We start from the raw sequence: 24,183 nt of genomic DNA, 5'->3' as shown, positions 1-24,183 counted from the left end.
TAGTGATGTACGGAAGTGAGAGCTGGACCATAAAGAAGGCTGATGGCTGAAGAATTGATGCTTTTGAATTATGGTGCTGGAGGAGACTCTTGAGAGTCCCATGGACTGCAAGAAGATCAAAACTATCCATTCTGAAGGAAATCAGCCCTGAGTGCTCACTGGAAGGACAGATCCTCAAGCTAAGGCTCCAATACTTTGGCCACCTCATCAGAAGAGAAGACTCCCTTGAAAGGACCCTGATGTTGTGAAAGATTGAAGGCACAAGGAGAAGGGGACAACAGAAGACGAGATGGTTGGACAGTGTTCTCGAAGCTACCAGCATGAGTTTGACCAAACTGCGGGAGGCAGTGGAAGACAGGAGTGCCTAGCATGTTCTGGTCCATGGGGTCACAAAGAGTTGGACACGACTAAATGACTAAACAACAACAACAACAAAGCTATGTTGAAGGTGGCTTACAGCAGAAAAAGATTTACATAATTACAAAAGTAGCCATAAAATAAATAAGACACATCAAAAAGTACACAACAAAATCAAACCATTTCCATATAAATCATAACAACACTTAAAAATAAAAGAATATATATAAATAACAACAATATATCAATAACTCCCTCAGTAATACCCCAGCCCAAGAGTGTGTTGAGCAACCTCAGCTTTTGTAGCTGCATTCAGTCAATGCCCTGTCCTCCCAGACCAGGTGAGAAAAGGCTAGCAAGGCAGGGAACAGATCTTCCAGGACTCACAGCTAGGATGGTTGATGGATATAGGATGAATAGCTGAAAATTAGCAATTTCAACTGCCATTTCAATTTTTGTCAGATTTCTCCAACAGGCAGGCCCAATACATTTTGGCACCTGAGGCGAACTACAGAATCATGCCTCTCCCACCCCTCAGTTTAGGATGCATAGTTGTCAACTTTTCCCTTTTCTTGCGAGGAATTCTATTTGGAACAAGGGAATTTCCCTTTAAAAAAGGGAAATATTGACAAGTATGTTAGGGTGAGATGCAGGTGATGGTGTGGAAGAAATTTGCTTTATCTGAAAAAAGTACAAAGCCAGACTTCTGAGCACAACTCCAGTGCACACCACTCTGTAGCCAGCACACAATGAAGCACACAAAAGTCAAGCTGTAGTGTTTCGTGCCCTCAGGAACTTTCAAGAAGTCACCTGCTTTTAGCATTCCAATTTTCAGACCCACCCCACCTACCCAATGCACCCAATAACACGCTCAGATATCAGGTTCAAATCCCAGCTTGTAAAGCTCACATGGTCGCCTTGAGCCAATTGCAGCCTCAGCCTAACCTAGGCCACATGATTATTGATAAGGGGGAAAATGTGCAAGCGAAGGCACCCTCTCCATGAGCTGCTTCTCTCCCCTGAGCAACAAGAGAGGCAGCTGACAGGCAGGGAGTAGGCAAGCAGTAAAGGATGTGCACAGGAGAGCTCACAGACAGAGGAAGAGGCAGCTATGGCAGAGGCAGCAATGGGTGGATCCGCCGCCACTCGCAGGGGGTCTAGATCTGCCACTGAAGCAGCATGCTTCATTCTGCGTCATGCAAAATATCCCTGCTAGTAAATAGCACTGATTTTAACCCAGGCTTCCCGGACAGCCTTAAACTGAACTGGGCATGGCCCAGAGAACATGCAGTTAACTCCACATGCCCAGTGGTGCATTGGCCTTCCTCTTTTGCAAACAGCAGTCTTGAGTTCCCAACTCAGGGAAGTTTCGAAAGCAGTCTCGGATACGGTGATAAGCTGTTCAAAGCGGGAAACTAAAATGTCCCATTGAACTGTTCCCTGAACTAGCTCTCTGGATTTTGGCCGAGAAGAGCATTCCAAGGTCAGTTTCACTTTCTTTTTTCAGATTATGAAGAAAATTCCCAGAGGTCAAACTACTTCTCTGGAACTTGCTAGTACATCTGCCTGGCAGTAAGATCCACAACATGTTAGTTTCCTATCCAAACAACAAGTCAGGTCAAGGACACTTCGGTCTTCTACCCCTGAGCAGCAGAACTGCACAAACAGAAAAAAGCTTGCTGTCTAGCTTGCCAGATTTTGTTGATAGCAAGTACCATAATTCTTACAGAATAATGTCTAGATAAAGCTGCCTCTCTCATTGATGTCCTGCTAATTATTAAGAACAACAGCAGCAAACAGGAGGAAAAGTTTGGCTTCACCTATTTCAATATTCAAATACATTTTAGAAACATTTGTTAAATGCTAACCTATAAGGCACATTGCCCAATCCAGTCAGTTGCAATTTTTTTCTGGGGCTGAGAGGATAGGCAAAGGTTCTCTGTTTTTTTATTTGACTCTTGCATTTTCCGAAAGCCCAGCCCTTATGGACTGCTGCTGCTTTCCTAATAGTTAATCAGGAGATGGGCTTTGACTCCTTCAGCCTATAAAAAGGGAAAGAGCAGCTGAGAGAAAAGGAGAGAGGACCAGGTTATTCTTCATCCAGCCAAGACAAGCTTACTTAGGGGCAAAAGGTAAGATATTGTTTTGAACAGTACTGTGTGATTCTAATCAGCTGCTGATCAAGGGAAGGATCTGTCTGAGATAAACAAGGATCCTTCTTGCCTTTTGTGTGTTTGGTGCCGCTAGTATAGTGTTGGATGAATTTCTCAATTTTTGTTTCTCTTTCCTTTCTTTTTTAAAAAATCTTCATGAAAGGTTTTATTTTAATGCAATGTCCCTCGAATATACATGTGCTTGAATGCAGTTCTGCCTCATATACATTTCCCTTAATGCAGTGCACCTTTGTATCTTATTTTCACTAATATATGCTATTCTTATGCACACTTTATCCAAGTATATGCATTTTTTTGTACATGCCCCTTAGCTAGAGAAGTGAAAAATTCAAAGAATGGTTGTGCTTTGGTTCATGTATTGTTTTGGAGAGTGACAATTTAGTCACCCATAAATGCAAACTGAATCGAACTTCTCCCCCATTCCTGCACTGGTACTAGTTAGTCCAAAAGACATTTAACTGAAGAGGGGCTGCAGTGGGTGGACGGGCCTGTAAAAAGCTGCTTTAGGGGAAATAAGATCTGCCAGCTCTGATTGCTGTATCTTCTGCTTTGCTATTCATGTGATCTCATCCCTTTGATTTTCTCCTGATTGGTTTCTCTCTTAAACCAAGCTTTCTGCTTCTAATTTTATTTTAAATGATGTCTGGGTGCAAGCTTCTCTGGGGTGAACCACCAAGAAAACTTTTCTCTAGTCACCATTTGCTTTAGCACAGATAGTGAGGGCTTAGAAGACTTTATCTGTGAAGAGGCAGAACAAAGTTGGGCAAAGTAGTCCTTCAGGAATGCCTCTAGGTTCCAAACTGCTTGGTGCTTTAAAGGCAAGCTTCACTACTGGAATTGTGCCACAAACCAGACTGGGAGCCACAGTGATTGTTTACACACAGCCACAAAACGTTGCCATCTGCTGAGCATGGTGGCTTAATTTTGAACCAACTCCAGTTCCCTTCATGCAATCTGATTCAGTAGGTTAATGAATCAGAGGCAGTTTTAGGGCAGTACAACCAGTTTGGATGCACTGGGTTGCAGGTGCCACGGGGGTGGGGGGGCGGGCATGGATCCACAACAAGGATGTCAAATTGAGCATGAGAGGTGGGGGGCACCGAATCTTAGCACTACAAAGGGCGCCGCTGAAATTTGAGAGCCCAAAGTTTGCCACCGAATGAATGCCTGACGCATAGTGTTCTGAAAAAGGACTGTTAAAGGACAGTTCACACCCTTGTCAAGTTTCTGAAAAGTTATTGTTGCGACTGCATAGTTGGGAGTTCCCAGTAGAATTCGAAGCAGTGTTATGTGAATATCCTATCAGTGCAAGGATTTCTGCTTGTGCAATGGAACATTCTCCCCCTCTCCTGCCCCTGCCCCATCCCTCACAAATCTGTTTTAGGCATTCATCCAAACCTCTAGGGCAGATTTGTGGGGAGGAGGGGAGAGTTTGGTTGCACAAAAATAAATCCGTGTGGCGACGGAGGAAGTGCTTTGGAAACTGCCCTGCGTTTCGTGTTGTAGGAAAGGCAACGTGGTCGGATTTGTATTTAGAGTTGCATAAAACAATCTGTCTTACTTCTTTCCTATATTCTTTTGCAGCTATGGCAATGAGGTTATTGTTCCTCTTAACTGGTCTGTCACTATTGAGTGGTAAGTAAACTGGACCAAAGGCCACCTCCTCATTTTGGGGATGGCCAGTAAGGGAGCATGCACTTTCATATGACCTGGCACGGTGAGAATTTACTAAACAAATGGATGTGAAAAGGGGATGCTGGTATTTGTTCAGTATGAGCCACTTCCTTAAAAGTTATTTATTTTTTTAAAAAAATATTTCTTATATAGAGCTACACAGTCATCATTGAAAGACATTTGCATGAACTGCCCCCTCTTATTGTTTATACTAATTTGTTGCACCATGAGGGGAATACAGGCTGCCAACATGGGGTTCAAACCCATGGGCCTGATAGTAGGAATCTCACACTCTACCAAGTGAGCTATCTCTCACGACAAGCCTAGGTCCTAGTTTCATGAGAGAGGGAAGTAAATTGCACTATCCACTTTCTCCATGTGATTATTCAGATGCTCATAGCTGTATGGGGTTCTTCCCCAGTATATATTATTCCAAATGTGGCCACACCATTCCGTATATATTTGTGAACGAGACTTGCAATACTATTTTCAATCCATTTCTATTTTCCTCCTCTCAGGGCTGTGTACAGCAAGTTCCCAAGGAAAGGAATTTGTCACAGCCTTCATGCTCAACATCAAACAGAATCGACGCAATACTAAGCTTGAGTTGCTCATCACTGGGTACCATCCTGCAACCACCGTCACAGTCACATCAAACAAAGCTACATTCCAAAACACCGTTCCTGTCAATGAAGGGGAAACTGTGTCCATTGAGCTTCCAGCTTCCACAGAGATGGTGGGGACAGACACCTTTGACAGGGCTGTGACGATCCGAGCAAACCATGACATCTCTGTCTTTTCCCGCAGCCACAAGGACTATTCAACTGGTGCCATGGTAGTGTACCCAGTAAAGCAGCTGGGCATGTTGTATTATGTGGTAACCCCAGTGGGTGAAATGGCAGACACTTTCAAGGAGTTTGCAGTTGTGGCCTATCAAGCAGCCACTAGGGTCGACATCCATTTGACGGGGTCTGTGACATTCAAAGGACATGTTTATCCCGCCGGGAGCATTCTGGTTGTTAACCTCAAGGCCTTCCAAGCAATCCAGCTGCAAAGCTTGCAGGATCTATCTGGCACCAAGGTTGAATCAAGTGGACCTGTGGCTGTCTTGAGTGGGCACAGCTGTGCCAAGAACCACACACACTGTGACCATGTTGTCGAGCAGCTCCTGCCTGTTTCACGCTGGGGTGCCACCTTCCTTGTGCCCCCAGTGTCCTTCCAGAGCAGATACGATATGGCGTATATCGTTGCATCCCAAAACACTTCAGTCACATATCAATCCGGACCCACAGCAGGAAACTATAATATGAGAGCTGGAGAAGCTATTCAGTTGAGCGTCCAGCCCTCTCGGGCACTTTACATCTCAGCTGACAGAGGAATCCAAGTCCTTTTCTTCTTTGCTGGTGCATCAAGAGGAAGCACGATCTATGACCCATTCCTCATCAATATTCCTCCACTGACAAGCTACTGTAGGTCATACCGCATTGAGGGAATTGCCGCATTTGATAATTATGCAGTTATTATAGCCAAAACCTCAGAAACCGGCGAGATCACATTAGAGAAGAGGGCTATTGAAAACATCCAGTGGAGACCAATCCCGGCCACAGAATACTCCTCTGCTCAGCTCAGCTTGGGCAGAAAAGCTAGTTCCCTCTCCCTGGAGCACCCCAGCACTCCTTTTGGACTCTTCATTTTTGGAGGCTCATTCCGCGATGGCTATGGCTCCATAGCCCTTTGCTCATCTGGTAAGTATTGAATAGGCCACTAGGGAATGAACAAATAGTTGACAATAGTCTTGACCAGGCTTCTTCAACCTTGGCCCTTCAGATGTTTTGGCCTACAACTCCCATGATTCCTAGCTAGCAGGACCAGTGGACAGGGATGATGGGGATTGTAGTCTCAAAACATCTGGAGGGCTGAGGTTGAGGAAGCCTGGTCATGACTCTTGGATAGGTGGACTTGTAAAAAATTCTGCATTGTTTTTCTGCCTCAGAAATGCCCCCCACAGCCACTGCTTCTCCCTTCTACTGCAACTCTTTTCTTTTCCTGCCCTATTCTTGACTGTAATCTGTATGTGGCTCCTTCACTTTGGAATCCCACAGATGAAATTATTGCCACATTTGAACTAGGGATGGGGGGAGAAATTCAATTTGATCACACTCAAAGATGAACCCACATAATTTACACTTTCCGGAACAATACATGAACCAAAACACAACTACCCATTGAAATTCACACTTCTTCAGATTTTGCATTGCAGTCCCCCAACCAACACATGTTTACAAAAATGCATAGGGTTAACTGTACACAGAAGTGTACACATGCTTTTGGTGATACAGTATCATTCCCGAAACCTTCGTTTGTAGCTAGGTTCTGTGGAAAATGTGACCAAATTTACAAAATAATACTAAGGGTGAAAAATGTACAGTGAGCTGTCCAAACAGTTGCCACAAATATTCCCATGCCACAAAAGCACAAATGACACTCAAAATGACATCACGCGCATGCGCAGAAGTGGCGAAAAGCAACACACACATGCGCAGACGTACCGTCACTAGTTACGTTTGCTTCTGGATGCGAACGGGGCTCCAGAACGGATCCTGTTCGCATCCCGAGGTACCACTGTACAAGCCAATATGTCAATAGAAAAATGTTCCTCAGAAGTGAAGGAATTTTGAATCATTAATTGACCTGAGAACACACCTGACCTTTTTTTTTATCAGTGTTTGATCCAGACACAACCATGGCTCCATTATCCTGCCCTGAGAACAGCCACTTTGAGGCCTGTGGAAGTGCCTGCCCAGCCACCTGCTCTCACAGAACTGCTCCCTCTGAGTGCACAGAGACCTGTGTGGAAATCTGCCAGTGCAATAGAGGCTACGTCCTCAGTGATGAGAAGTGCATCCCAGTGGAGAGCTGCGCCAACACTTCTATGGGTATGAACTGCAATGCAGGGCAGGAGTCCTGGGCTCATGAAGACAGCCAGACTCTCTCCAAGCGTTACGCCAAATTACATAGGGAGTATAATATTTGACTACTGACCATATAACACCAGTCTTTGAAAGACCTACATTGGCTTTCATTTCCTAGCACAATTCAAAGTGTTGGTGCTGACTTTTAAAGCCCTAAGCAGCCTTAGCCTTGTATACCTGAAGGAGTGTCTTCTCCCCCATAGTTCAGCCCAGACACTGAGGTCCAGCTCCGAGGGCCTTCTGGCTTTTTAAGGTTTAATGTTTAACTATGTTTTTATATATGCTGGAAGCTGCCCAGAGTGGCTGGGGCAACCCACTCAGATGGGTGGGGTGTATAAACAACAACAACAACAACAACAATTATTGACTGGAAGGAAAGAGGGACTTTTACTCCCTCAAACTTTTCCGTCCTTACTGGAGCCTTGAATTACTTTGCTTTTCTTGATTTTTAAAATATGTAATCACACCTGACTACTTTTGAACATTGTGTTCCTTCAGGTCCCACTGACCCCCCAATAGACTGTCCTGAGAACAGCCACTTCGAGACCTGTGGGAATCCCTGCCCAGCCACATGTTCAGACAGAACTGCTCCCGATGAATGCACAGATGCCTGTGTGGAAATCTGCCAGTGCGATGAGGGATACATCCTTAATGATGAGAAATGCATCCCAATTGAGAGCTGCCCCAGCACTTTGATAGGTATGGACTGCAATGCAGGGCAAGAGTTCTGGGCTGATGAAGACTGTCACATTATTTGCAATTACTACCTCAAATTAGGGACAGTTGTGTGCAGAAAGACTTTTTGTGAGGCCAAGAAGAAAAGCCTCAGGCACTGTAGGGATGGACGCTGTGAGCATTCAGAAGTAGCTCTGCTGCCAGAGCTGGGTTAGGAGAGGCGTGGATTGATGTGTTCAGAGAATCAAGTGAGGCCAATTTGAGCCCTTGCGGGTGTCAAGCCTAGCCTGCAATTTAGCTTGATACCAGTGGCTCTCACGTTTTCAACTCAGTTGCTGCCTCGCGGACCAAGACACAAAAGACTTTTTCACCCTGCCATCCTTAATTAGAGCAGCAACTGCATGCAAGGGTTTTGTGGGTGGCAAAAAGGAATCAACTTTGAGGTCATTCTGTGGGTGAAGATGCAACCTTTTCTTGCAAATCCCATCTCCTTCCAAGGTCAACAGGCTTCATTTTGGGAAGATGTCAACTCATGCCCCTGTCCCTGAGGTCACATGGCTTCCCCTGTCCCCAACCTCCATGAGTAAGGTATGAACATCTGTCTGATGCATGGAGATTGTGGTGTTCTGTGACCACAGGGGAATAAAGCAATAGGCATTCCACCATCCCTGCCTAAATCTAATTGTGGTTTTTTTACAGTTCTGAGCCACATGCAAATCAATTTCATTGAGAAGGCCTAGTTTCACTAACATGGGAGATATTTTTTTCTCCCCACTTTCCCTGCATTTTAAAAATACCAAATATATTATGTTCTCATATGCAAGGTCCAGTGGTACCTCAGGTTACATATGCTTCAGGTTACAGACTCCGCTAACCCAAAAATAGTACCTCGGGTTAAGAACTTTGCTTCAGGATGAGAACAGATATCGTGCTCCGGCGGCGCGGCGGCAGCAGGAGGCCCCATTAGCTAAAGTGGTGCTTCAGGTTAAGAACAGTTTCAGGTTAAGAACGGACCTCCGGAACGAATTAAGTACTTACCCCAGGTACCACTGTACTTCTGACAGTTCAACCGTTTCAGCTGCCGCTTTTTGCCCTTTTCCTTGCTGCAGGATGGCCCTTATGTGACACGGCAACTAGAACACTATTATGCATTAAAAATCTATCCCACCTATTTCTCCAAAGAGACCCAAGAAGCCTAATAAACAATACAAGAAACAGAGCAGAACAAAATTCCTAAAATTCATTCCAGTTAATAAATTAGCAACCCTTTTAACAAATCTCAATAACCCCAAAACAATGTACAATGGTGCTAGGAAATTTTACGTAGTATTCTCAATGGCCTAATATAAAAGCCAGGTTCTTACCTCTTGCCTGACACAGTAGAGCGATGGGACCTAATGGAACTTCCTCGACAAGCCATTTGATAAGGTAGGTGCCACAACAAAAAAGACCCTACTAATAGAGCTTTAAGGGACTTTGAAGAAGGCCCTAGATGATTATAGTACAGTTGTACCTTGGTTGTGGAACAGAATCCATTCCAGAAGTCTGTTCGACTTCTGAAAATGTTCGACAACCGAGGTGCAGCTTCTGATTGGCTGCAGGAGCTTTCTGCACACACTCGGAAACTGTGGAAGCCGCATCTGACATTCAGGTCACAAATAACATTTGCAAACCGGAACACTCAATTCTGGGTTTTCAGCATTCAGGAGCCAAAAAGTTCAACTCACAAGGCATTCGGGATCCAAGGTACGACTGTATAATAAAAGGTTTGACTTGGAAATTTGCTGCAGAGAGTGTGTGCCCCAGAACCATTTCATTCCTGACTGCAGCCTTGAATAAGCTTTGTTTTCCCTTAACTTTTTAAAATCACACCTGACCAGCTTTGATCGTTCTTATTCCTCCAGTTTCCACCTCAGCCCCAGTACCCTGCCCTGAAAACAGCCACTTTGTGTCCTGTGGAACTCCATGCCCAGCTACCTGTTCCGACAAAACTGCTCCCGAAACGTGCAATGATACCTGTGTGGCGGCCTGTCAGTGTGATGAGGGCTACGTCCTTAGTGCTGAAGCCTGCATCCCAGTGGAGAAGTGCCCTTGCATTTACAAAGGGGTGAGCTACAGCGCAGGAGAGGAGTTCTGGGCTGATGAAGGCTGTCGTACTCGCTGCAAGTGTGACTCCAAATTAGGAAAGGTTACGTGCACCAAGTCCTCCTGTAAGGCCAACGAGAAATGTGCCCTGGTGAATGGCATTTGGGGCTGTCATCCCATCAGCTATTCCACCTGCATAGGAACTGGAGACCCTCACTACACCACCTTTGATGGAAAGAAATTTGACTTCATGGGAACCTGCATTTATCAAATGGCCGGAGTCTGCTCCAAGGACCCCACTCTCACCCTGTTTTTGGTCACAGTGGAGAACAACAACCGAGGCAGCAAGGCGGTGTCCTTCACCAAAGTGGTGACACTAGAGGTCTACAACATGACCATCAGTCTGAGCCAAGAACATCCACAGAAGATTAAGGTACATATGCCGGGTGATAAGGAAGATTGGGGAAGATTTAAATTCAGCATTTGATTTTTGGTTCAACCAACTCTTCAATGTGCAATGAAGTCCTCAGGCAGGGCCATTGTATCTGATTCTTAATGTTAGAATGCCAACAGTCTTTCTGTTGTGGTTTACAAGGCTAAAGGATGTGAGGCTAGGACAGGAAAATGTGCTGAATGAGGAAATTGTGTTCTGTATTGTGTTATACTGGATACCAGCAACAAAGAAGAAAGATACAAGGCAGTAGCACCTAGGGATGCAGAAATGTTTTGAATTAGTTCACATTTAAAGGTGAATACTAAATTAGGGACGCGGGTGGCGCTGTGGGTTAAACCACAGAGCCTAGGACTTGCCGATCAGAAGGTCAGTGGTTCGAATCCCCGTGACGGGGTGAGCTCCCGTTGCTTGGTCCTGCTCCTGTCAACCTAGCAGTTTGAAAGCACTTCAAAGCGCAAGTAGATAAATAGGTACCGCTCTGGCGGGAAGGTAAACAGCATTTCCGTGCGCTGCTCTGGTTCGCCAGAAGTGGCTTAGTCATGCTGGCCATATGTCCCAGAAGCTGTACGCCGGCTCCCTCGGCCAATAAAGTGAGATGAGTGCCGCAACCCTAGAGTCAGTCACGACTGGACCTAATGGTCAGGGGTCCCTTTACCTTTACCTTACCAAATTAGCAGTTTACGAAACAATATGCAAACTGAAGCACAGCCATCCTTCAGAATTCACACTTCTCCAACCATATAATGTCTTTAAAAATGCATTTAGTAGGGGAATGTAAATGCAGATAGTATTGAAAATAAGATATGGAAACACATCATATTAGGGAAAATTACTTGAAACTGTGTACATTATTCAAAACTGCAAACAAAAATGTGTTTATTGGGAGAAGTTGGCACTAAAATTAGCTTTTTCTTTAAAGACCACAAGTTGCTGCAGAAATGTAGAGAACTTGGCATGCTAACCCTGCAGATGTAATGAGGGCCAAAAAGTTGTGTGAGGAGGGAACTATGATTAATATCATTTCACTGATGTGATTCATAGATTCATAGGATGATATAGTTGGAAGGAACCACCAAGGTCATCTGGCCTAACCCCCTTGCAGTGCTGGAATCTTTTGCCAAATGTGCAGCTTGAACCGACTGAACTACCCCAGATCTAACAAAGAAATTTATAAGCTGCTGGTCTCAAGTTCAGCTCAGACATGCAAATCGGCACCTCTGGTTGCTGTCCCATCTCTTGTAGAAATTGCTGACTTTAAATGACTCCTTCATATGGTGATTATAATGTGAGAGACATATCGGCTTTCTGCCTCAAGCATGCATGCTACTTTCACAAGCTGAAAAGGCATTATACATAAAATCTGTTTTCTGGTGCATGTTCTTATAAGTAGGCCATTCCATGGCTTCTTGAAATTGTCATATGACAAATTTTGCCCAGTAAATCTGTCTTAAGTGGGATGGTTTTTCCAAGAGCCTAGAGGTACTAGAGAAGAGCAGTAGATAATCTTGGGTTAGGGGAGTTCAAGCTTTCTAAAAGTCAGTGCCAAAGTGATACCAGCAACAAGGGTCTGGCGTCTGCTGATGACCCACAACCCAGCCTGGGTCCACTGACAGTAGCCTCCTGGACCTGCTCCACCTCCTCACAACAGCTACCTGCTTGTACACCCTCCTCACTGTGTATCTGGCCGAGACAATAGTGGTGATGATTAAGAGAAGCAGTAGACACCACTGCCTGATTGCTCACTAGCTCTCTGTCAGACAAGCAAGGGAGAGGAGCAGCAGTTGGCAACAATGGAGATCAGGTCGAAGACTCATTGAAGGAGGACACACTGAGGGAGAGGGGTATGAGGAGGCCATTTTGCCTAAGAGCCTGTAGAGCCTGGAACCAACACAGTACAATAGAACACAGAGGGTTTACAGTGGTACCTTGGGTTGCAGACACTTCAGGTCATAGACGCTTCAGGTTACAGACTCTGCAAACCCAGAAATAGTACCTCGGGTTAAGAACTTTACCTCAGGATGAGAACAGAAATCATGTGGTGGCAGCGGGAGGCCCCATTAGCTAAAGTGGTACCTCAGGTTAAGAACAGTTTCAGGTTAAGAACGGACCTCCAGAACGAATTAAGTTCTTAACTTGAGGTACCACTGTATCTCTAAATGACAAATTCCTGTTTGAACATTCCATAGTAGTAGCAGTTTTCTTTCTTAGCCTCAGGGTTCTGATGATGTCATACGGGGGCAAGTCATTTCTTTCTCATTGTCGGGCCAGCAAAAGTGAATAAAACTCATAGATTATACAACATATAGCAAGGGTGGAAAATAAGTAGCCTGCCAAGTGTTGCTGAACTACATCCCCCATTATTCCTTACCACTGGCAATGCTGGCTGAGGCCCCATGCTCCCCACCCTGGCATACAGCACAGATTGTGCCTCTCACCAGTGAAAACATGTGCAAGTTGCCCCCCCCCCCGAATTTGCTGAACTCCCAGTGTGACGGTCACTTCCATATATTTTCCAGGTGAATGGAGTCTTTGTGGACCTGCCCTTCTCCTATGGAAAGAAACTGAAGGTCTACATCAGTGGAGTGCATGGCTTCATAAAAACAGACTTTGATCTGAGAGTCAGCTTTGACTGGTACAGTTATGCCAGGGTCATTATTCCCAGCACTTATGCCAATGCTGTGTGCGGACTGTGTGGCAATGCCAACCAGGACCCCAGTGATGACTTTGCTATGAAGGATGGAGCTCAGACAACAGATGAAATCCAGTTTGCAGACAGCTGGAAGTTGAAGGAGGTCCCAGGATGCTCTGCAGGATGCAGTGACTGCCCAGTATGCAGTGAGGCAGAGAAGCAGACCTACAAGGGGGACCAGTTCTGTGGGATCCTCAAGAGAAGGGATGGGCCGTTCAGGCAGTGCCATGAGGCCATTGACCCAACACCCTACTTTGATGATTGTGTTTTTGACACCTGCCAATACAAGGGTCATCATGACACTCTCTGCAGTGCCATCAGTGCCTATGTGACAGCCTGCCAATCTTTGGACATTGAGGTTGGGAAATGGAGATCAGCCTCTTTCTGCAGTAAGTATTACTTTCTGAATCTGGATCTGAGTTCAGTTAAATATTGGGTGTTGATGGCTGCAATGCGGTCTTAGCATTTGGAAAAAAACAAACCCATGAATCATTTGATAAGAATTTCAGGGTACTGTGTAAAAGACAACATTGTATCAAGGATTGCTTAGAGAGTTGCAGCTCTGCAGGAATACTAGGTGGAATGACTCCCTGTGCTTTGGTTTTTTGCTGTAGTGCCTCACAGACCTGGGGCTGTACAGTGGTACCTCGGGTTAAGAACTTAATTCATTCCGGAGGTCCGTTCTTAACCTGAAACTGTTCTTAACCTGAAGCACCACTTTAGCTAATGGGGCCTCCTCCTGCTTCCGCATCGCCGGAGCACGATTTCTGTTCTCATCCTGAGGCAAAGTTCTTAACCTGAGGTACTATTTCTGGGTTAGCGGAGTCTGTAACCTGAAGCGTCTGTAACCTGAAGTGTCTGTAACCCAAGGTACCACTGTATTCCACATAGCATTAAGGATACCATCCCGTGAGCCTGATGGAATGATCTCCCTTCTTTGCCCCAGGGTTCTCCCAACTCCCTAGAAAATATTTGGGGGGAGTGTGGTGGCATGCAGGGGGAGGAGAATGGAGAAAAGTCCCATTGTCCTAGCAGGCATTGCACTAGCACAAAGATTTAGTTCTGCATATCCCAAGATGCTCAGTTTGTGCACATTATTTTCCAACGCCAAATCGAATGGGAGTATGGTTGTTGTTTTTTAAATGAAAGATCTCTTGACCTGCTGCATGAGCACAAAGAAGGTATTGCATTGTTAAATTAGCAGTTACCATTCCCCCAAATAGATAGGGGTGCTTCATTTTCACTCATCTCCAGAAATGAGTGTCAAGGAGGGGGGTCACTTTCCCAAGTCCTCCCTCCAAGCTACTAATCAATCACACACAGGCACTGAACAGGTTGCCAAGCTTTATTGACTTCTTCTCTGGCACCAGCCACAGAACATCAAACAGCAAGTTGAAAACATGGCATGTTCTCTCCCTTAGCCAGAAGGTTAGCTCGAAGATTTATAGGGGTTGGGGAATGCTGGCAAGAAGCCAGCCCCTTCAAATGCTCCCACTTTGGGAACTAAAAGTTACCACCTGCCTGAGGGGCCCTACCCAGCGATACTTGCTCACAGGATCACTACTGCATGACAAACCTAAGTTTTTTGTCCCTCATCCAGCCCACCACTGAATCTAGGCACCAGTTCAGAACAGTCACAGCCCCTCCTGACTCAGATAATAATAATAATAATAATAATAATAATAATAATAATAATAATAATAATAATAATAAATTTATATCCCACCCATCTGTCTAAGTTTCCCCAGCCACTCTGGGCTGCTTCCAGTCAAGTGTTAAAAACAATACAGCATTAAATATTAAAAACTTCCCTAAACAGGGTTGCCTTCAGATGTCCTTTAAATAGAAGATAGCTGCTTATTTCCTTGACATCTAAAGGGAGGGCATTCCACAAGGTGGGGACCACTACCGAGAAGGCCCTCTGTCTGGTTCCCTGTAACTTCACTTCTTGCAATGAGGGAACCGCCAGAAGGCCCTTGGTGCTGGATCTCAGTGTCTGGGCTGAACGATGGGGGAGATGCAACAGATTAAGGACTGGAATAAGCAAACCACACATATTTTTTTGTGGTGTGTGTGTTAAGAGGACATTTTGAATCACATGGTGCCCAAAAGTCTTCACATAATAACACTTTGGTGGTGCTTTTGCTGAGTCTTAGTTATATTCCAAAGGCTGGTATAATTGTCTTTATTCTTTACTTCCAGGACTTCCCTGTCAACCCAATTCCCACTATGAGCTCTGTGGAAGCGGTTGTCCCAGCACATGCCAGAACCGTTCCTCCACCATAAAGTGTGGCGCACCATGCGATGCACCATGTACTGAAGGATGCTTTTGTGATCCTGGATTCATGCTCAGTGGGGATCAGTGCGTGCGTCTTGCAGAGTGTGGCTGTGTGCACCAGGGCAGATACTACAAAAAGGGAGAGGAGTTTTATCCCAGTAGCTCCTGCCAGGAGAAGTGCCGCTGCCTAGACAATGGAGCCACCAAGTGCCAGCCGTTCTCTTGTGGAGCACATGAGGAGTGCAGGGTGGAGAATGGCATCCAAGGCTGTCACCCTGTGGGATATGGTACAGCTATAGCACTTGGTGACCCCCTTTATATTTCCTTTGATGGACAAAGTTTTCACTTCCATGGCTCCTGCACTTACACCTTAGCCAAAGTCTGCAGCACAGACCCTCGGCTACAGAATTTCTCCATTTTGGTGGAGAATGAAAAGCTTGGAAATGGACACCTTGCTCAGATAAAGAAGGTTGTGGTCTCTGTTCAACAGCACACTATTGTCCTTGAAAGGGGAAGGAAATGGATAGCTATGGTATGTATGGACTACAAATATCATATTATTTCAAATAAAAGGGATGCGGGTGGCGCTGAGGTCTAAACCACTGAGGCTCTTGGGCTGGCCGATTGGAAGGGCAGCGGTTTGAATCTGCTTGGTGGAGTGGGCTTCCGTTGCTCTGTCCCAACTCCTGCCAACCTAACAGTTCGAAAGTACGCAGTGCAAATAGGTAAACGGCGTTTCTGTGTGCTCTGGTTTCTGTCACAGTTTCCGGTTGTGCCAGAAGCAGTTTAGTCATGCTGGCCACATGACCCAGAAAGCTGTCCGTGGACAAACGCCGGCTCCCTTGGACTGAAAGCAAGATGAGCGCCACACCCCATAGTCACCTTTGACTGCACTCAACCGTCTAGGGATCCTTTACCTTTACCTATTATTTCAAATTAATAACATGTCCTTCTTATGCAAAGAGAGTCCAGGGCAGCTTGCAGTCATAAAATTACAGGAAACCCATTTGGTGTAATAATTAAATTGGTGGTTGTTGTTTTTTTAAATGGTGACATTTCTTTAGATCACTGGAATGAAAAACAGCATGTGCAAAAGGATATGTGTGTGTCTTTTGTATATGTGTGTGCTTGAGAATTTGTGTGTGCTCAGAGCTGACCCCATGAATTTGCTTCTTTCTTCTTTGCTGACGAAGGTGGATGGAGAATTCTGCACTTTGCCAGTGAATAGAGATGAGGGGAAACTCTGGATCACTCAGGAGGGAATCAATATAATTGTCCATGCATCCTTTGGCCTCACAGTTCTTTATGATACCTCTTCCTATGTCCGTGTGACTGTCCCCAGTACTTACCAGGGACACATGTGTGGTTTGGGTGGCAATTTCAATGGTGACGAGAGGGATGATTTCATGCTGCCTAGTGGGGAGTCTGCACAAACGGTGGATGAGTTTGGGGCCTCCTGGCAGGTCCCTCTGGATGGTACCATCTGTTCCAATGGCTGCGGTGAGGAATGTCCCACTTATCATACAGCCCAGACAGCACCGTATGAGAACGATGACTTCTGTGGAATGATCACGTCTGAGACAGGACCATTCAAAGACTGCTCCTCATTAGTAAGCCCCTCGGATTATCTTGAGCAATGCCTGTATGACTTGACTGCGGCCAAAGGGGAGCAGGAGTATCTCTGCCGAAGCCTTCAAGCCTATGCAGCTGCATGCCAGTCTGCTGGAGTCAAGATTGGAGCCTGGAGAACAAAGTCCTTCTGTCGTAAGTTGGATGAAAAGGTTTCTTCATCTCTACCTTTTCAGTAGTGAGCCTCCCCCAAACCCAAAGTAATCTGAGCTACTGGTTGAGTTATGTAAGTTTCAGTGCTATGCAATCACTTGTTCTCTCACCCTTTTTCCTCAACTTTTTTCTCCCTCTTATCTTTTTACGGGGTTCCTGTTTTTCAACCCACTGCCTTATTTTGCAATCTTTCTTGACTCTAAGTTCCTTGTAAGAGGGCCTATGAATGCAGCAGATCTGGTTTACATTGTTAAGTAATGCACATTGCCACTCTGTCTGGCATGGGATATCTCAAGCCAACATAGGATACCTCAAAACAACAATTACCTAATATTACCAATATTTATGATTTACATATTTATTCCCTGAAAGGTTGGAATGTTTGCGAACACTTCCAAGTCAACTATTGTGTCAGAAGCTTCTGTGCCATAATACTGATGAAGCAAAATGGTTGAAAATAATTGTTTTCATTTTGGAAAGCCTCCCTATTCCATGCTTGTCAAACATTACTTTTTCTGCTCTCTCTCTCTGTAGCCCTCACCTGCCCAGCCAATAGTCACTATGAGACATGCACAAAACCAGTTTGCGATTTCAGCTGTGCCAGCTTGTCCACTCCACTCCAGTGCACCAGAAAATGCTTTGAAGGTTGTCAATGTGATGATGGCTACTTATTTGACGGAGATACATGTGTGCCTACAAACAAATGTGGCTGCGTGCATGATGGTCTCTACCTCAAAGTAAGTCTTTGTATCCCAGTTATTGGGGTTCCCATATAGAGGGGCCAGCACAAGTGGTTTATAAGGATGGGAGAGAAATTTGATTCAGTTCACATATAAAGGTGAACCTACTTTCCAAGACAATGCGAGAACTGAAACATTGCCATCTTTTGAATTTCGCACTTCTCTGAATTTTGCAATGTAGTTCTCCAGCCAAGTAATGTGTGTATAGAAATGCATATATTTTTGAAAACAACATGCAAGATGTGTGCTTTGCAAAGTTGTATATATTAGGCAAAACTGTGTTAAAAATGTATAAGGAGAAATTTTCACTAAAACACTGATGAATTTTCACAAGGCCTTTTATAATAAACATTCACAAAGTGATGTGGAAATGTGGAGAACTGATAGGGAAATGGAGAGAAACCAAAACAGATTGATCAGCAATGAAGGATATGATTTTACAAATAACACACATACCTCTAATGGAAGGGATAATGCGACTGCGCTCATGTCATGTTTATGGCCTTCCTGTGGGCATTTGGTTGGCCACTGTGAGAACAGAATACTAGACGAGATAGTTCTTTAATCTAGTAGTGATCTTACATTCTTAAATAAATAAAACACATTTTTATAAGATGAAGTAGTTGTTACTGGTCTGAAGGAGGTAGCTGTGGATCCAATGCTGAAAACCCTCTTCAAGGCACAATCTAAACCCAGGATCCATTTGGATGAATGAATTTGGAATAGGCAGATCTCCAGCTGAGCCTCAGCTAAGCCCAGGACTGGCTAGGACATTTTGCTGCTTGAGATAAAACTTCCCAGCGCCACTTGGTCAGTCACATGACTAGTGTAACCCTGTGCAACTTAACGTTGACAAAAAGGGTGGTGTAAATGAAACTCAAAGTCTTCAAGTCTTGTTTTCTCTCTGCCAGTCTCAGGCCAGCTCAGCCATCAGTAGCCTTGCTACTGAGTGGAGTTTGGAATAGGGGTAACGTAAAGCCTCAGCGCCTAGGACTTGCCGATCGAAAGGTCGGCGGTTCGAATCCCTGCGGTGGGGTGTGCTCCCGCTGCTCGGTCCCAGCGCCTGCCAACCTAGCAGTTCAAAAGCACCTCTGGGTGCAAGTAGATAAATAGGGACCGCTTACCAGCGGGAAGGTAAACGGCGTTTCCGTGTGTGGCTCTGGCTCGCCAGAGCAGCAATGTCACGCTGGCCACGTGACCCGGAAGTGTCTCCGGACAGCGCTGGCCCCTGGCCTCTTAAGTGAGATGGGCGCACAACCCCAGAGTCTGTCAAGACAGGCCCTTACGGGCAGGGGTACCTTTACCTTTACCTTTACACTGGGTTAGTTTTCCTTAGGTCAGAAATAAACTTGTGCATCTTTTACATGGGGAATCAGCATGTGAACATTATAAATAAGCTAACACCATTAAATAAAAAGAAATTGATGTTGGAATGTTTGCATTATTTTCCAACTCCCCTAACTTTCTTTCTTCATCCGGGAATTTCCCAACAGGCTGGAGAGAGCATCTTCTCAAGCAATTGCATGGAGAAATGCACCTGCGGTGACTTGGGCAAACTTACTTGCGTTAACAGCAGCTGCCAAATAGACACCTGCGCACTTAAGGATGGTCATCGTGCCTGTGAGAGCATGGAACGACTGGAGGGCGAGTGCAAACTCACCCCTGGAGCCCAGCTCAGTTCATTTGATGGTGCCTCAGGGAAGTACTTCTGCGATGGAGTTTATGACTTGGCCTCTGTTTGTGACGAAAGTGCCCTCTTCTGGTTCAGGGTGTCCGTCAGCATTGGAAAGGACAATGAGGATGGCTTGGTAGCTGGGAGAGCAGTCTATGTTTTCTTCCCAGACGCATCCATCACTGTCAAAAAGAACAACAGGACATGGGTAAGTAGAGTTCAGGATGGAGTATGTCATGGGGGAAAATATATCTAGTTCCTAATAATATATATATCTTCTTATGACTTGTCTATGATTTCATCACTAGTCATTGCAGCTTATTATTTGCTTACGTGATGTGTGGGCTTATCATAAAAGGTAAAGGGACTCCTGACCATTAGGTCCAGTCGTGGCTGACTCTGGGGTTGCAGCGCTCATCTCGCTTTATTGGCCGAGGGAGCCGGCGTACAGCTTCCGGGTCATGTGGCCAGCATGACTAAGCAGCTTCTGGCAAACCAGAGCAATGCACAGAAACACCATTTACCTTCCCGCCACAGTGGTACCTATTTATCTACTTGCACTTTGACGTGCTTTCGAACTGCTAAGTTGGCAGGAGCAGGGATCGAGCAATGGGAGCTCACCCCGTTGCGGGGATTTGAACCACCAACCTTCTGATCGGCAAGTCCTAGGCTCTGTGGTTTAACCCACAGTGCCACCCACATCCCAGGGCTTTTAAATGAACAGAGAGGAAAGAAGCCCCCAAATAACTTGGACCCCCCTAAATGTCTTAGTTTTTAAAAGTCAGGTGTTCAACTCTGATTGTTTGTGAAGTCTGAAAGTATACATCAGGGATGGTAGTTCTGTGGCCCTCCAGATGTTATGGGATGACAACTCGCATCACCCCTGACCATTGGCTTTGTTAGTTGGGGTTGATGGGTTGTTCACAGGGTCCCCACCCCTGGGACATATCCACAATAGTTTGACTATATTGGGGAGTTTAGAACTTACAGGAAATTCACAGTATTTTCAAAATGACCTGAGCCAATTGTCACGTGGTATACCTGTGAAGCCACAACCCCTGAAATAGCCATAGATTATTCAAAGTAGTCCTTGTTTACAATAATCCTACTTAAGGCTTCCTTCACAATAAAGTGCAGGACCACAGCTCAGTGGCTGTCAGGCTTGAGGAATCCTCCCCTCCCCCCGATGGCACCAAGAGGCAGGAAATAAAGTTCTTACGTATGATTTATTCAGTCATCACGATAGAAGCAAAGAATTTCGGCCATAATGGAGCTGCTCACACTGAGCTCCTCCCCCTTCCCTCTCTAGCAACAACACCTGCTTCTACGATGTCTGTCCATGGACAATTGTCTATGTGCTCTTTGTTCTAGCGCTCTTAACAAAAGCTGCATTTTGGGAGAAGTGGGCTTTGGGTATGCTGTCCAGTGACGAGCCAGCTAGTTTCTCTGCCTCCATCCCTCCTTCTCCTAACACAACATAACTCTGTCTCTGAGCTGCTATCTTCCTCAAAGCCCTGCTGTAATTCAAGGCTGCCTTCCTCCTCCCTGGAAGTTACAGGAGAAGGGGGGGCAGAGATCTCCACCATTTCCCCTCCTCTTCAGTGACAGTGGCAGAGCATTTGCTTTGCATGCAAAATATCCCAGGTCCAGTCCCAGCTAGAACTGGGAATATTCCCTGCCTGAAACCCTGGAGAGCTTCTGCTACTCATTGTGGACAATAATGAACTAGATGTACCCAATGGCCTGACTTGGTCTAAGTCAACTTCCTACGTTACCAAGTGGATTGGCTGCTTCCTATCATAAAATAGATTCTCTGGACTTTTTATATACTAATTGGCATTTGCTTGGTTGGGGAAATATACAGTAATTAATCCATGGAAATAATTTAAAGTTGCGCAGTCTGACTAGCTGGAAGATTAAGGTAGGTCCTCTTAAATAATTGCCTCTGATCCTTCCAAGACTGTTTATAGAGGCACTCACAAGACAGAGTCCCCTGCCAACGCGAAAAATGAAATGCCTGCTCATTTTTAATAATATGATACTGAAGAGTAATGGGGGCAATCTCATGGTTTATGACAGGAAACCATCATTTTTGGATAGCCGGAGGTTTTCCATCACTGCACCTCCTTGATGGAAGATTACATTTTTCATCCATTTTTGCTTGCTTAGCAGCTGTTAAGGCACAGGGCCTAATTCAACCAAAAGGGCGTATTTCTCAAGAAATCTTCCATCTCATTCAACAGTGGAAGGCTAAAGCAGAGATAGCTTCCAGATGTTCTTGTACTGCAGCTCTCATGATTCATTGGCCATGCTGGCTTGGGCTGATGGAAGTTGAAGGCCAGCATCTGAAAGGCCATAGGGTTATGATGATTTCTTTGCTGATCCCTTTGCTCTTCAACGGTGGATGAAATTCGGCTTCTCCACATATACCTTTGTGCTCCTTTAATCGAGATTAATGGACGACTGCAGAATAACTACTTGTCCCCAGTTCTGTGCTCTCATTCACTATAAGAATACCTGCACTCCTGCCAGTCAAAGAGTTGGGGCAATCTATCCTTTTGTTGTTGTTTAGTCATTTAATAGTGTCTGACTCTTTGTGACCCCATGGACCAGAGCACGCCAGGCACTCCTGTCTTCCACTACCTCCCGCAGCTTGGTCAAACTCATGTTCATAGCTGCGAGAACACTGTCCAACCATCTCGTCCTCCATCGTCTCCTTCTCCTTGTGCCCTCAATCTTTCCCAACATCAGGGTCTTTTCCAGGGAGTCTTCTCTTCTCATGAGGTGGCCAAAGTATTAGAGCCTCAGCTTCAGGATCTGTCCTTCCAGTGAGCACTCAGGGCTGATTTCCTTAAGAATGGATAGGTTTGATCTTCTTGCAGTCCATGGGACTCTCAAGAGTCGCCTCCAGCGCCATAATTCAAAAGCATCAATTCTTTGGCCATCAGACTTCTTTATGGTCCAGCTCTCACTTCCATACATCACTACTGGAAAAACCATAGCTTTAACTATATGGACCTTTGTCAGCAAGGTGGTGTCTCTTTTTAAGATGCTGTCTAGGTTTGTCATTGCTTTTCTCCCAAGAAGCAGACGTCTTTTAATGTCGTGACTGCTGTCACCATCTGCAGTGATCATGGAGCCCTTTACCATTATTTAACTCTGGTTGTGAATATCTAGGGAGTTACTAATAAGTGAATGGTGAAGTTGACTTGGTGTTGTTATTTAGTAGATGTAGCTTAAGTTTATTTAGAGTTGGTTCCAATGTTTTGTTGGCTTTAGATGCTTAATGCAAAGTTAGCCTCTGGTGTATTCTACATGTTAATTGGCTTTTGCCTTTATTAGTCAGTGTGAATTCTGAGGTTCTTGCTGGCTTCTTGGCCTTCATCAAAACAAGATCTCATGCCCCAATCTTTATGTGTTCCAGGTAAATGGGCGTCCAGTAAGCCTGCCATACAAGGTCTCTAAAGAGGTGTCTGTGAGCAAAGTTCATGATGGGATGCAGATTGACCAGGCCTCTCAGGTGCAGGTTCTCCTTCATCCCAGTGGAGAGGTGAGAGTGAAAGTCAGGAAGTCCCTCGCAGGGAAGCTGTGTGCCCCATGTGGAAACTTCAATGATGACAGCTCTGATGATCTGAAGATGCCCAGCGGGAAGGTGGAAACAAACATTGCTGAGGTCCTACATGCCTGGAAGGCCAGAGACTTCTAAAAGGAGCATATTTCTCTGTGGGCGGCTGGTCTTTCTTAATACACAAGGACTGCAGATCTGCTTATTTTCAACTTATTTCTGAGCAAAGATGTAGGCAACTACACCATAGTTTCTCCTTTGGAAAACAACAACAAAAAACACAAAAATGGATTTTGTCGAATTATATTGTGCAGAAAAAATCCTGAGCTGACAATAACAAGGCTGACTCTTCAGTGACCCATTAGTTACATTAATACTTAACTGCATTGTTTGTGATGAACACTGTATTATTATCAACTGAAAAATAGTCAAGCAATGAACGTCAGATATAAAATTGTTATCCGTGGCAGTGTGGGGAAACAGTTTTGTGGTACCTTAAAGACTAAAGCGGTGTGTACACAAGTATGTTATTGCACACAAGCGTCACAAAGATCATGTTTTTCTGTGTGGCGCTTTGGTCTACAAAGGAGCACCTCCATTTTAAACCATTCATATATTTATTATTATTTTTTTAGAAACCCTATATTTAGCTCTATTGAGCTTGCTTCAGCATTTTAGTGTGAATTTCTCCTAAAAACAGATTTTAATATACACTTTTGACTGGTGTGTGCATTTTTGCAAGCATTTCCCCATAATATAATGCATTTTGTACGTTATTTTCACAAATATATTCATTTTTATGCACAATTTGCCCTAATATATGCATTTTTATTAACATTGTGTATGAACTGCATTTGCCAAATTTGGTTAAGTGTGAATTTTGAAGGACAGTTGTATTTTGGTTCTCATATTGTTTCAGAAAGTGTGGATTTGATAAATTCAGCTTTAAATGTGACTGAATCAAATTTCTGCCTCGGCCTTGGGTGAGTTAGCAGTGGTAACAAGAAAGGACCTGTCAGAACAAAAGTAAGAATGATATGTCATAAAAAATTATTTAAATCACTGC

At 44.8% G+C, this 24,183-nt stretch overlaps 1 protein-coding gene across 1 annotated transcript; it reads left to right on the top strand.

The window, feature by feature from the left end:
* The first annotated feature begins 2,093 nt into the window (after nucleotides 1–2,093).
* LOC309375098 (IgGFc-binding protein-like) lies at nucleotides 2,094–23,954 on the top strand. The gene is made up of 12 exons (XM_081920492.1): nucleotides 2,094–2,489; nucleotides 4,116–4,166; nucleotides 4,724–5,950; nucleotides 6,929–7,141; nucleotides 7,676–7,876; nucleotides 9,757–10,370; nucleotides 12,908–13,469; nucleotides 15,283–15,890; nucleotides 16,552–17,122; nucleotides 17,675–17,877; nucleotides 19,374–19,760; nucleotides 22,977–23,954. Exons 2-12 carry the CDS (start codon nucleotides 4,118–4,120, stop codon nucleotides 23,256–23,258), a joined length of 4,917 nt encoding a protein of 1,638 aa, XP_081776618.1. The 5' UTR covers nucleotides 2,094–2,489; nucleotides 4,116–4,117; the 3' UTR covers nucleotides 23,259–23,954.
* Nucleotides 23,955–24,183: the final 229 nt, after the last annotated feature.

This window comes from Podarcis melisellensis (genome assembly GCF_964234715.1).
Source record: "Podarcis melisellensis genome assembly, chromosome: 8".
In the NCBI taxonomy this organism is placed as follows: Eukaryota; Metazoa; Chordata; class Lepidosauria; order Squamata; family Lacertidae; genus Podarcis; species Podarcis melisellensis.
This window is presented reverse-complemented; position numbering and strand designations above follow the sequence as displayed.

Bases quoted from the DNA above. Each gene is read 5' to 3' on its own strand.
- LOC309375098 (XM_081920492.1), top strand. From the start codon at position 4,118: ATGGCAATGAGGTTATTGTTCCTCTTAACTGGTCTGTCACTATTGAGT. The intron at 5,951-6,928 runs GTAAGTATTGAA...TTTTTTTATCAG, and splicing joins CATAGCCCTTTGCTCATCTG to TGTTTGATCCAGACACAACC. The intron at 19,761-22,976 runs GTAAGTAGAGTT...TATGTGTTCCAG, and splicing joins AAAAGAACAACAGGACATGG to GTAAATGGGCGTCCAGTAAG.